The 14625-nt window shown below is 46.5% G+C and overlaps 1 protein-coding gene and 1 pseudogene across 1 annotated transcript; both read right to left on the bottom strand.

The window, feature by feature from the left end:
* Positions 1–1549: 1549 nt before the first annotated feature.
* Positions 1550–4238, bottom strand: LOC123114944 (protein DETOXIFICATION 40-like; annotated as a pseudogene).
* Positions 4239–4561: 323 nt separating this feature from the next.
* Positions 4562–14358, bottom strand: LOC123112860 (putative F-box protein At3g23260). The gene is made up of 2 exons (XM_044533961.1): positions 14318–14358; positions 4562–6284 (listed from the first exon to the last, which is right to left on the bottom strand). Exon 2 carries the CDS (start codon positions 6273–6275, stop codon positions 5010–5012), a length of 1266 nt encoding a protein of 421 aa, XP_044389896.1. The 5' UTR covers positions 6276–6284; positions 14318–14358; the 3' UTR covers positions 4562–5009.
* Positions 14359–14625: the final 267 nt, after the last annotated feature.

The following is a 14625-nucleotide window of genomic DNA, read 5'->3' as shown; positions in this document are numbered from 1 at the left end:
GTAGCCCTCTAGTTCCAACTCGCCTTGGCCTGCCAGCGCTGAACCATGGTCTAGCCCACATCTCGACCACGCAGGCCCGCCTGGGCTTCCTGGGCGCACGGTTGCACAGCGCATACCGAGCCGATAAGACTCCACTGCCTGCATGTTCCGCCGCCGCCCTTGCCGCAACTCGCCGAGATCACCACGATAGCTCTTCCCATTGCTTTTATCAAACACGATACATGCTTCCTTCAAGAAACCTTCCGCTCCAAGCAACCTCGTCGATCGGCCAACACGACAACTTCCGCTGCCACGTCTCCAATCGAATGTGTTGCATCTTGTAAAGTCTCATCGACAATCTCCATGTGTTTTCCTCTAGATCAACACAACTGGCTTCCGATCAACCTATCTCTGATACCACTTGTTAGAATAGATTCGAGGGCACCGTTGATCATCCGAGGACCAAGCAATCACACGAGCACGACACCGAGATTTGTTAACGAGGTTCACCAATATGGCTACATCCCACTACGGGCGCTCCTTCCCGTGACACCGTCACAATACTGCACCCAATCGCCCTGGACGCCGGCACAAGCCGCCGGCTTCCCCTACGTTCCGGTGCTATTATGTTGGCATAGGTTACATCGTGTGTCTACCCCCACTATATATATGAGAGACCTAGGATACAAGTGTCCTACTAGGACACAACTCCACATCCTATATAAACACAATACAATTTCTAGTCCAACTGTAACCTACCTTGTACACAATATTCGACACAACTCTAATAGTAGGAATTTTTTTGAATTACTACGTTCCCCAACAGAGCATTGGTCTTACAACTATTGAATACCTAGGCCTTTGCTTGAGCTGTACATATAGTCAACTCGAAGAGGAAAAGCACAAAACAAGAAGCGTGCATGCCAATTTGCTACAGAGCATATGCACTTCTAGACAATGAGAAGTAAGATGACATGCTTGTTGACGACAAGTCTCGTAGTATTGAGCTAGATTACGTGACCTTCCAGATAGTTATTTAATAAGTTACTCCTATCTCCCTACATGAGTTGCATTATTAAGTTGTAGCTTTACTATCTTGTTGGGCTTCGAAGTGCATTTGTATGTAGGATATTGTCTTCGCCTTTCTCCCTTTTCGGTAGTAGTTTTGTGTTGCTAATCCTCACATTATTTGATCCGGCAAACAAGAACTAATTGAGATGCTAAGGACTTGCAAGACGTCCCTTGACAGCTCCATACTTCCCATGGTTCAAGAAATCTAGGGTCTCTAAGGAAAAAAGGCATAGTACTACAAGGATCCAATCCGGCTTGAGGTAACCAATAGACTAATAGAAAGAAGATCCTATGCCTGCATGAATTAATATTGCATTCGTCATAACAACAACATATTGACTAATTTAACTCATAAGAAAACATCCACCAGAAGAATTGCATAGATAATCATAATCATGTTCAAAACCTATCTTGACATTGAAGCACAAATGAAATAGGTGACTACATAGATACTACTGTAAACCCATAGCCAAGGGGTGAACTACTACACCTCGTCGAGAAGGAGCTTGGTGGTGATTTTGATGACAAATAAAATGAGTCCCCCTCCGATAGGGTGTCGGCAATTTGTCTTCTGGTTTCCTCTATGTCTCGTGGTCATCCCTCTGACAACACATTTTACACATTTCAGGGAGATCGACTTGCTAACAAACCCCGTCTCTGTTGATCATGTAGACAAGTCAACCATAGGATGTTTGTCATTCTTGCCCTACCAATAGAGGTGTCTTGTCTTCCCACCTCTGCAATCTTTTCATAGCATCAGCGACCTACAATCATACGAGAAGGCAATATGTTTCTCTTAGTTAGCTAGGTAACTATCTATAGTGGTAGATGATAATGGCATGCCCTTGACAAGGAACATAATGTGAGTATGGCGTATTAGTATTCTGGGGGTGTTTAACTTCGTAGTGTGTAATTTAATAATTGATTTTCTCTTAATATTGGTTCAAATTTGTATCCATAGAATATCATGGTCTTCAAGACAATCTATCTAGCCAGAGCTTAGAGAAATTCATTGTGGCCTTGTAGGTCATGATGTCTATTACAATCGAGGGGAATCCCATGTTTACCTCTTTGTTCCAGTCTGCCCTCAAGGTAACCCACACTAGGATCATAGTCTGCATCAATGTACCTCCAATCATACCACTCCATATGCCCTACATTTTGTGTCATCCACTTTGTTATAAGTAAGAAATGCATGATTGATCAAGCTAAAGTTATCCAGAACAATGCACAGGTGCCTTACCACTGCACCGAGGTCGAAGTAGAAGCCGAGGAGGAAACCAAGGGGGATGCCCACGGCATAGTAGCAGCCGATGTTGACATAGGCGACAAACGCTTGCCAACCACAGCCCACGGCTACCCCTGCTTATATCATCTACATCATTGTGTGCCCATAATAAATGAATCAAATTCTTTGGTTGCTTTTGTCTAAAGTTGAGAGCTCTTTAGCTTAAAGCTGAAGAGTGACAAAAGGCTTATGTTCAGTGTCTAAAGGCCTATTTGGAAAAGTTGTGAATTTTGTGAGGCCACTGGTATTTAGCTTAAGTGAGGACTAAATACTACTCCATCCGTCCAATGTTATTTGTCTTCAAAATGAATGTATCTACGCGTATTTTAGTGCTAGATACATCCGTTTGCGCGACAACTAAAATGGGATGGAGGGAGTAGCAAATTACCAATGAGCATACAAAAAATACAACCCCAAACAGCCACAAACTTTGGACTCTCTCTTTATGTTCTAGTATACCTGATAGCACTGGTTGGGTGCCATTGAGGATTATAGTGAGTGCCAGGAGTGGGGTCATCTTGGACACGGCCGCTGCCACATTTTCGCCGTCAGTGTAAATGTAGCTGATGTAATCATTGCAGAGCAGGATGACTACCGAGATTATAACTGACAGGACGAATGACAACATCGTCACCACCACAACTGAGAACGCCGCTGACTTGGGGTTGCCCGCGCCAAGCTCATTGCTCACCCTCACATGCATTGCTCGTTAAACATGTAAGAATCTAGTTTATTTCAACTGCTACAAATTAATGCAAGTGAAAGCTATAGAAATAGCAACTTATTTACCTGGTTGCTGCGTAGAATCCAAGTGGAATCATGAGCACCCATTCTGAAATGGTCATGCTGCAAAGTGCAAACACACACAAACACAACAGAATGATTAATTGGGTCATCATTTGAAGTTCTGAACAATGGCGACAATCAATTTATGTACAGTTATTAAAGACAAGTTTCACTAAAATCAGTTACCAAACAGCGAGCGATGCGAGGGCCAGTTCAGGGTCCTTGAGGATGCCAGCAATGAGCACGAGTATCTAAAAGTACCAAGTCCCAAGGCAGAGCATGACAGCAGAGGCAATGGACAGCTTCAAAAATTCAGGCAGACCGGAGAATGCCTGCAGGGAGAATCCAGTCCACGTGAGGCGGCAGCGGCACCGGCTGCTCGTGATGATGTAGACGAACTGCCCAATGACGGTGATCCACCAGCTGACGCTGAGCATGAACGAGGCGCCCAGAAGGCCCAGCCCGAACTTGTAGACGACGAGGTAGCTGAGGACGAGGTGGACGATGAGCGTGGCTGCTGAGATGTACTCCCTCCGTTCCAAATTACTCGTCGCAGAAATGGATGTACCTAGAACTAAAATACATCTAGATACATCTATACCCGCGACAAGTAATTCGGAACGGAAGGAGTAGGCGCTTGGCGCTATGATGCTCTGCGCCTGCAAGAATTTCTGGATGGGGAAGTTGGTGGCGTAGGTGAAGATCTCCGGGATGAGGCCGTACACATAGATGGCCGCGCGGCGGGCGATCTTGGGGGACTCGCCTAGGAGGATGAGGATGGGGCGGGAGAACATTAGAGGACGGTGATCGGGACGCCGGTGGCCATGAGCAGCACGGTGGAACTTTGCATGTGGATGCCCAGCATGTCCAACTTGTTGGCGCTGTACGCCTGCCCGCACAGCGTCTCCACTGCGCTCCCCAAGCCGAGCTGCAAAACGTTGCGGAGCTATCAAGGAGTGTTCTGTTGCCACAAAAGGGTACGGGTTTGTTAGAAAATAAACCGCGACGGGTGTGTGTCCGTGGTCACCAGCGTGTCCGGACGCCGGTGCGTGGCCGTGGTCGTGTTCAGTCCGAGTCGAGCCGGTTTGTGGCCAGGCTTGCGATCGTCATGCATGACTCCAAAATAGCTTAGCTTATCTGTTTGCCGCAGAAGAGCTCCCTGGCATCCTCTGCATTTTACATGGAAGCGATGGAGAAGAGAGCCTGTAAATTACCATAGCCAGAGATTTACCTGAACCACTTTTCAATTATTCACTCGGTATGAGCCGCCCACAGAAGACAGTGTCCTGGGTTCCCAAGCTAAGAGTAGTGAAAAGATTCATCATGAATTCGCTAAATTTTTGTCCGTTCAAAACTTGAGCGGACTACAAGCACAAAATACAGTAAAAAGAAATGGTGACAAAAGGAAAGCAACCACAAGGCGGAAGAAAAACAGAGTAACAAAAAATGTAACTCAGTGACACCAATGCACACCAGGTAGCACTGAACATTCGAGGGGAACATAACTGTGCTAGCAAATGATTATCTGTTCCAAGAAAGCAACAAATTATGCATCCTGTACCGAACCCATATGTTGCACTGGGAGCAGCATATTATAGTTTGAAACACCACATTCAAAAGCTTGTTTGTTACAAACTGGCCATAGGTATGTAGTAACTCATTGACCAAACTCCTGAAATTGCCATACAAAATGGAACGAACAAAAAATGAAAACCTTCTCATGCAAAATGTATTGGAGATTAACATAATATACTTTGAAGGCAGGCACAAAGGTACTTTTTCAAAGATGCATGCATCAGAACATTGTCTCACTAATTGTTCACACTTAGAACATAAGGTGAACAGCCAGTACGATGTATCATTCACCTCATCAGTGACAGCTACGCTATAAACTCAGCACGCTTCCTGTGTAAATGCCAATTGATCTGGGATCTCTTAGTTCTAGTTCATCAGCATAAGTGTCATTCCTTGGATCATAACTTTGCAGGAATCCCTCTCCTTCCTTTCCACCAGTTAATAGACCTTCCAGACCATCCATCCCACTGAAGAAAATTCTCCCATCATCTAACATGAGAAAAGGATACCAAAAAAGCCTAGCAACATGTGAAGGCAAGCTGTATTTCTTGACCCAGATACCTTTCTCAAAATCTGTCAAAAACCACAAGTCCATAGATACCTTATGAATATTATGAACCACAACTAAGCAGCCGTTCAACTCAGCCAATGATAACTGCAGCTCAAGTTGTGAGTAACTGTATTTCTTGTTCTCTTGCACAAACCTCTTCACCTGTTCTGGACCAGGTAGAACACCCCACTCCTCCGTCTCGAGGTTGAACGAAGCTATGCTACCAGGCTCAATGGTTATAACCCCGGTTTCAAAGTAAGTGTAGTGAAAATCCATCAAGAAGTAGACCACCCCATCGATGACCACACATCTCATCTGGCGACCGGTACAGATACGGGACGGAGGGTCCTGCTTTCTCCTCCAGCTTCCATGGTTGGTGTCATCAAAGGTGATAACCTCACATACCTGCCGGTCTAGAATGCTGCAGATGCGGAGCGCCTTGTACTCTCTGGTAGAGGAGACCTTCCCAAAAGCGCACCACTCGACATGGCAGCCCCATTTCCTTCCCTGTACCTCCAGCTCATGCTCCAATTCCTTTGAGTGGCCCATCGGTAAGTCGAGAGCAGCTCCAGTGACCGGGTTCAGCACCCAGAAGGTCCTAGAGTACACATTCCAGTGGAAACACACGAGGTCTAGCCGGCTGCGCACGACACAGATGCTATCATGCTCGTCCTTGCTTGAGATCCGGCCAACGGCATCACCCGACTCGTTCACCGTAACAATCTCATACCCGGTGACTGGAATCCGCCTCACGACGTTGCCCGACAGATCCGAAATCGCAACGCCGTTGACCTCACTGCCGTCGCGGTAGGCAATGGCGAGGAGCGGGGGCGCCGTGCGGTGTCGGGACATGTGTGCCGCGACGAAGGGCGGGTCGGAGGTGAGGGCGCGCCAGGCCGGGCAGACGGCGCGGAGGCGGCAGAGCTCCTTGGCCGGGATGCGGAGGAGGACCTCGTACAGCGCGTCCTCGGGCAGGTCGCCGGAGAAGGAGGCGGCGGGGCGCGGGCGCGGCTCCGAAGACGACATCGCCGTCGGCTGTGGTAAGTAGATGCCGTGGGTGAGCAATCGAGGGCACCAAATCGACGATAGATTCAGACGGGGCTGTGCCGAGGAGGATTTGGCCTTACCGAGAGCGCTGGCGGTGAGCAGCTGGGCGGCCGGGCGATCGCCGTAGAGGAGAAGGGCGGAGAGGAAAGGGGCCGGCGGCCAGTCAGTGGTCAAGGGTTTGCGGATTGGGACTCTCCCGAAGTACCAATCAGTTGGGCTGGACAAAATGGGCCTCTCGCTTTCTCATTGACAATATGGGGCTGCGTGGGGTGCGGCCCAATTACCTCGCCGCGTCCGTAGTTCCCCTCGCTCAGGTAACCGTTTTATTTTCCAGATTTGAAAAGTTCGTGAAATTCAAACAACCTGATTTCTTAGAAAATATTTATGAATTTTAAAAATGTTCATGAATTCATAAAACCTTCATGCAACAACAACAACAAAGCATTTAGTCCAAAACAAGTTGGAGTAGGTTAGAGGTGAAACCCATAAGATTTCGCAACCAACTCATGTCTCTGGCACATGGATAAGCTTCCACGCATCCCTGTCCATAGCTAGCTCTTTGGTGATACTCCAATCCTTCAGGTCTCTCTTAACAGACTCCTTCCAAGTCAAATTCGGTCTACCCCGCCCTCTCTTGGCATTCTCCGCACGCTTTAGCCGTTCGCTATGCACTGGAGCTTCTGGAGGCATGCGCTGAATATGCCCAAATCATCTCAGACGATGTTGGACAAGCTTTTTTCCAATTGGTGCTACCCCAATTCTATCTCGTATATCATCATTCCGGACTCGATCCTTCCCCGTGTGGCCACACATCCATCTTAACATATGCATCTTCTCGACACCTAACTGTTGAACATGTCGCCTTTTAGTCGGCCAGCACTCAGCGGCATACAACATTGCGGGTCGAACCGCCGTCCTGTAGAACTTGCTTTTTAGCTTTTGTAGCTCTGTACGTTGCATCGACATTTTGACGCAACGAGCGGCAAATAGGGAATTCCAACAAAATTGCCTCGCTACGTTCCCTTCTATTTTTTTAGGGGAAGCTGCATTCCCCTCGAAAGATTTGCCTAGCTGCGTCCATATTTTCCCTCTATCGGGTAACCATTTATTTCTGTCAGACTTGCAAAATTCGTGAAAATAATTTAAAAAACAGTTTTTTTACAGATATTTGAATTTTAAAAACTTCTCAATACCTTCATGAATTTGAAAAAATGTTAATAATTTAAAATAATGTAGATGGATTTAATTTTTTTATAGAAATTGAAAAAAAAATTCATGACTTAGAAAAATATTTAGGAATTTAAAAAATACCCAATAACATAAAAATGATGGCTAATTAAAAAATATTCATGGATTTAAAAAAATTATCACTAATTTTGAAAACTCATAGCTTTGAAAAATTGTTCATGAATTTAAGACATTTTTATTAAAAATGTACGTGAGTTAAAATGGAAAAATGAAAAGAAATGGGAAAAGGGGAGGAAAAATATGAAGGGGTAAGACCAACAAAGAAAAATACAGAACAAGAAAAGAAAAAGGAAACGGAATAAAACCACACTGTATACATCGGCCGGCCCGCTATCTCCTGCGTGGACATTTTGTATGCGTAAACAATAGTATTCCCCGCAGTTGTACGCCGAAACACCCTTGCCGGAAGGATAATCATATGTGGAAGAAACCAAACCAAGGGACTGTTAAGATCAACATGGACACATCATTTCATGCTGAAAGAATGTTAGGAGCTTGCGGAGCTGTAGCCAGGGATGAGGACGGCAACTTTATTGCAGCGGCACCTTGGATATTACCAGTGGCGGAGACAGGAGGACCCCCCCCCCCCCCCCCCCAAACATTGTCACTGTTTAGGACTAATACTAAGTGTAAATATTGATATTTTTGCTCTTAAAACAATGCATTTTAATGATCTGGCCATCCCAAACAAGGTTTAGCAACGTTTGGTCCTCCCAATTTGATTTTTCGCCACTGATATTTCCACACATATCATCCGCAGTAGCTGCAGAAATCAAGGTCATTCGGAGTGGAATAATGCTAGCGTCTAATATCAGATGTACCAAGATTATCATGGAATCCGATAGATGAACGCTTTGGAGGTATTTGCTCATCCGGAAGCATATATGGGTCCTGATACTCCGATCATTACAGAAGCCATTATCTTAGCCTTGGAGTTTTCTGATATTACTTTTGTCCACTGCTACAGGGAAGCAAATCTAGTGGCAGATGGTTTAGCTAAGCATTGCTTTAGTTTAAATGCTTTAGAATATTGGGAGGGGGATGCCCCTGACTTTATTCTACCCCAGACTGTAAACGACATGGCTATTATTTGAGGAACAAAGTTTGGTATGTTAAAAAAAACAATAGTATTCCCCGCAATGAGCATGGAACAGAATTTTCCTACTGCCAAGCTTCGGCTTTTCTCGGACAAAGGGAAATATACTAATATCGAAAATATACCAATTGCACTCGACCTTTGCACCGATACAACAGCACTAACGAGCTTTGAGAATGCATACAACCGCATTATTAAAAGAAATGAAAAAACCTATATTGTAATTCACCTTTTTTAATAGCCATTATGAAACAAGCAAAGCTGATGCATCATTACTGTTATTTCAATCTTTTTACTTTTACCTGCATGGATTGGTTCCCAGTTTCTGTTTTTTTTTTGGGGTCTAATATTGCTATATTTTCCTTAAGAATATATCACAAAAAACAGTAGTTCATAGCAAGGAACTTCCCCCTGGGTTTTGGATCAACATTTTAAGATTACAGGGTAACAGTATTAATAACCTTACTTTTATACATCCATACTAGCAGTTATGCTCAAACTGGATATCTCCAAAGCTTTCGATTCGGTGCAATGGCCATTCTTGGTGGAAGTACTTACTGCCATGGGTTTTGGCGCTCGTTGGGTGGACTGGATATGTGGGCTGCTTGCGACTTCGTCCACTAGAATCATGGTAAATGGGACGCCAGGAAGACCAATTTCAAATCAGATCGGACTGAGGCAGGGCGACCCAATATCTCCTATGCTTTTTATCATGATCATGGAGCTGTTGCATCACATGTTCAAGCTTGCGGCTGCGAGGGGCATTCTAGCTCCCCTAGCGCGGTCAGGAATGAAGCATCGACTCTCAATGTTCGCCGATGACGTGATTTTCTTCACCAAACCAAATGAGCTTGATTTGCACACCTGTGCGATGCTACTTCAAACTTTTGGAGAAGCCTCGGGGCTCAAGTTAAACCTTGCAAAATCTGCAGCATTCCCGATCAGATGCTCGACTGAAATGATGGAAATGGTGGAACAGACCTTTGGCTGCCCTAGTGGATCCTTCCCTTGCAAGTACTTGGGGCTGCCCCTCACCCTCAGGAAGCAGTCCGCAGTACAGCTGTCTTATCTTGTGGATCAACTAGCGGGTGCGTTGCCGAAGTGGAAGGCCTCTAAGATGCCCAAGAGTGGAAGATTACTGCTGATACAATCGGTCCTCTGCGCAATGCCGCTGCACGCAATGCTGGCTCTTGATTTACCAAAGAAAACAATCGCTGCGTTGAACAAAATCTGCCGTGGCTTTCTATGGGCTGCAGATACATCTGTGCATGGCGGAAGCTGCGCTGCTGCGTGGGAAAAGGTTTGTTCGCCTAAGTGGGCAGGGGGACTTGGCATCCCCAATCTACAATGGCTGAATATTGCCTTGCAAGCACGATGGTCATGGCTGCAGCAATTCGACAAGGACCGGCCCTGGGCTGAATTCCAAATCCAAGTCCCAAACGTCGCACGTCAGATTGCTCTCTCGGCGATGAGGCCAACTGTGGGCAGTGGCCAGAGCATAAGGTTTTGGGAAGATCGATGGATTGATGGTTTCTGTGTTGCTGATATCGCCCCCAACATCTATGCCCGTGTGAGGCCCCGAACGAGGAAAACCTGCTCGGTTGCCACTGCATTGCATGACAATGCCTGGATGAGAGATGTGAACCCTGAGCTCAGCCCCGAGGCACTGCAGGAGTACTTCGCATTGTGGAATAGGGTTGCTGGCATAACGCTGGATGAAACGAGACATGATGGTGTGGTCTGGTGCTGGGAGACAAACGGCATATACTCAACGCGATCAGCTTACGCGGCAAAGTTCTGGGGAAGAGAGGTGGATCAAACAATTGACTTTACATGAAAAGCTAGGGCACCGCTACGTTGCCGATTCTTTTTATGGCTGGCCACCCAGAACAGATGCTGGGCCTCGGACTGGCTGGCGAGGAGAGGACTAGACCACCAAGACAGTTGCCCGTTATGCGGCCAGGAGGAGGAGAGCATTGATCATCTTTTCATTCGGTGTGGCTTTACCAGGCAGGTTTGGGCTGCGATCTTTCAGGCCATGGACAAGCCCGGGTGGATACCAACGATGACGGACACGCTTGCTGGTTGGTGCGCGGCACAAAACTCAAATGAGACTCTCAAGAGAATGCTCAATGCCTTTCGTGTCTTAGCAATGTGGGAGATTTGGAAGCATCGCAATACCATCGTTTTTGAGGGTGCTTCCCCATCTATTCCACATGTGCTTCGACAATTCGTGGAGGAAGGATGGAATTGGAAACAAGCGGGGCTGCTCAAGGGCGACCTAACCATTTTCTTGAACCGGGTGGAAAGGCGGGCAGACGAGACAAGTTAGTTAACTACGGTATAAATAAGGTGGAGGTGGAGTGTGTGTGCATGTAATTAGCGTGTAAAAACACTGTGGAGGGCTCTTTACCCCTCTTTCTTCTTAATATATATAGTACGCACTCTCGTGCGTATTCGAGAAAAAAATACATCCATACCAAAAGGTGATGGAATATAATGAATGTGAAGATACCAGGTGACTTTCGAGGTAGCATTGAGCAGTGCTATGGGGACGATAAAGTTTGGACGACTTGTGCACGACGGTTAAATCCAGCCGAAGAATGTCGAGCACAGCCCAGCAGCGGCCGCTGGATCCCTCGATCGTGCAGTTATCGTCCAAACACTGTCGTGTGTGAAGCATTTTCGTTGACGTTGTTGTCACAAGATCAAATATATGAGCGTTCAGTATTCATCATGCAATTTGGATCAGCCTCAAGCCTACACGTACCAGGTATGGAAAATAAAGTAAAATTGCAGCTCTGCGTGATTGGGGAAGTTGAAGTAACTAATGAGCTTCAGGTAAGTCATCGATTATACCTTTTTCTAGATACCCTTTGACCTTGTACCAAGCATTATACATTTGATTGGTATCAATTGACTACAACCAACAAAGGTCCCAATAAGATGCAATTATTTTGAGCCTCCATTCAACGGGAGGCCACCAATTCTCACCCATGATACGGCCAGAGTTTTATTTTGGAACAGGGTTTGCAGATATGCATGACAGGGCAAGTTTTTTAGAAATTGATTGATGGCAATTCAGAAGTTGAGAGGTTGATTTTAGAGTCAACCATTCCGATTCGTTTACTGAAAGAATTATACTCCGAGCTCCTTTGCATGTCAAAGGTAAATTTCTGTGAGAAGTGCAACGAATTATACTCCGAGCTCCTTTGCATGTCAAAGGTAAATTTATGTGAGAAGTGCATTGCACGTGCATGGTTACTAGTATAACAAAAGCAACCAACTGGTTCTTAGAAAATTTTCGAGTTTCTTCAGTACATAATATATGTTCCGTCTTCATCCCCAAGAGAAAATAGACAATCTAAAAGGCATCCACAGAAGAGCAGCTCCAAAGATGAAAGAGTCATGTTAAAAAAAAGGATGAAAGAGTCTGCCAGTCACAAGACCAAAATCCACAAAATCCAGGTATCCAACTAGCTCCCAGCACAAAAGACCAAAACACTCTCTGTACAGCAAGCCATCCTTGCCGCGGAAGAGCTCCCTGTCATCCTCTGCATTTTACAATTACAAGGAAGCAATGGAGAAGAGAAGCTGTACAGCCGGAGATTACCTGAACCTCTTTTCAAATATTCACTTGATATGAGCCGCCCATGAAACACGGCGTCCTGGCTTCCCAAGCTAAGAGCAGCAAATAGATTCATCACGAGTCTTTAAATTTTTGTGCCTTCAAAACTTGAGCCGGCTACAAGCACAAAATTCAGTAAAAGAAAGTGGGGACAAATGAAAGTAGACACGGAGCAGAAGAAAAACAGAGAGATGTGACTCAGTGACACCAGGTAGCATTGAACATTCAAGGACAAGATAAATGTGAGACAAGAATCAAAGAGTAGAGATCACTTTCACAGAACATGTTATTGTGTATGACTTTACCTAGCAAATCATAATTCTGTTCCATGAAAGGAACAAACTATGCATTCCTGTACCCGTATGTTGCACTAGAGCAGCATATTATATTTTGAAACACCACATTAAAAGCTAGTTTGTTACAAACTGACTGCTATATGCATACAGCAATATAGCAACTCATTGGCCAAACTCCTGAAATTGCCATACAAAATGGAACGAACAACAACTGCAAACCTTCTCATGCAAAATGTATCGGAGATTAACACAATATACGTTGAAGGCACAAAAGTACATTTTCATCGATGCATGCATCAAAACATTGTCTCACTAATTGTTCACATTTACTACATAAGGTAAACAGCCAGTACGATGCATTATTCACCTCATTAGTGACATCTACTCTATAAACTCAGCAGGCTTCCCGTGTAAATGCCAATGGATTCGGAATCTCTCAGTTTTAGAGCATCAGCATAAGTGCCATTTCTTGGATTATAACCTTGCAGAAATCCCTCAGCACCAGCTAAACATTGTAGATAATCCGACCGAGTAAAGAAAATTCTCCCATCATCTAACATCAGAAAAGGATACCCAAACCTAGCAACATGTGATGAAGGCATGCTGTATTTCTTAACCCAGGTATCTTTCTCAAAATCTGTCAAAAACCACAAGTCCATAGATGCTTTATGAATACTATGAACCATAACTAAGCAGCCGTTCAACTCAGCCAATGATAACTCGAGTTCAAGTATCAAGTAATCGGAATCCTCGTTCTCTTGCACAAACCTCTGCACCTGTTCTGGGCCACGTAGAACACGCCACTCTTCTGTCTCGAGGTTGAACGAAGCTACGCTACCAGGCTCAATGGTCATAACCCCAGTTTCAAAGTATGTGGAGGAAAAGTCCATCAAGAAGTACACCACCCCATCAACGACCACACATCTCCTCAATATCTTGTGACAGGGAGAGATAAGGGATGGCGGAGGGTCCTGCTTTCTCCTCCAGCTTCCATGTTTGGTGGCATCAAAGGTGATAACCTCACATACCTTTCGGTCACCAATTTCAGAGACGCGGAGCGCCTTGTACTCTCTGGTAGAGGAGACCTGCCCAAAAGCATAGGACTTGACTCCGCAGCACCATTCCTTTATCCCCTTTGCTTCTAGCTCATGTGCCAATTCCTCCGAGAAGCCCCTCGGCAAGGTGATGGTATCTCCGGTGGCCGGGTTCAGCACCCAGAAGTCCCCAGAGCAGAAGCTCCAGTTGAAACAAACAAGGTCAAGCCGCGTGCGCGCAACACGGATGGTATCGTGCTTGCTTGACATCCGCCCACTGGCAACCCCTGACAACCCGTCCACCAGAACAATTTCATACCCGGCGCTTGGTATCCGCTTCACCACATTGCCGGACAAATCCGAAATCTCAACGCCGTTGACCCCACTGTCGTCGCGGTAGGCCATGGCGAGGAGCGGGGGCGCCGTGCGGTGGCGGGACTTGTGCGCCGCGATGAAGAGCGGGTCGGAGGTGAGGGCGCGCCAGGCGGGGCAGACGGCGCGGAGGCGGCAGAGCTCCTTGGCCGGGAGGCGGAGGAGGACCTCGTACAGCGAGTCCGCAGGAAGGTCGCCGGAGAAGGGGGTGGCGGGGCGCAGGCGCAGCTCCGAACACGACATCGCCGTCGGCTGTGGTGAGTAGTAGATGCCGTGGGTGAGCTAGGAAGGGCGCAAAATAAAAGGTGGATTCAGATGGGTCTGTGCCGAGGAGTACTTGGCCTTACCGAGAGCGCCGGCGGCGAGCAGCCTGGCGGCGGGGCGAGCGCCGTGGACGAGGAGGGCGGAGGGGAAAGCGGCCACTGCAGTGGTCGAGGGTTTGGGGGGAGCACGGACTCGCCTACGGCGCCGCGGTATGGGCCAGGCGACGTTCAAGTGTAAAATGTTGGCAACCGGCAAAAACAAAAGCTAGAACGGGTGCTCACGTTTGCTGGAAGCGTTTTTTAATTTTGCTTCGACCACCGGGGCTCTTACACCCTCGCCGGCGACACCGTAAAATGTTGCAACCGACAAAAACAAAAGCTGGAACGACGTT

Source organism: Triticum aestivum, chromosome 5B (assembly GCF_018294505.1).
Source record: "Triticum aestivum cultivar Chinese Spring chromosome 5B, IWGSC CS RefSeq v2.1, whole genome shotgun sequence".
In the NCBI taxonomy this organism is placed as follows: Eukaryota; Viridiplantae; Streptophyta; class Magnoliopsida; order Poales; family Poaceae; genus Triticum; species Triticum aestivum.
Note: the sequence above shows the minus strand (reverse complement) of the source record. Positions and strands in the feature narration are given on the sequence as shown.

Excerpts from the sequence above, each read along its gene's own strand:
- LOC123112860 (XM_044533961.1), bottom strand. The coding sequence starts at position 6,275 with ATGTCGTCTTCGGAGCCGCGCCCGCGCCCCGCCGCCTCCTTCTCCGGC.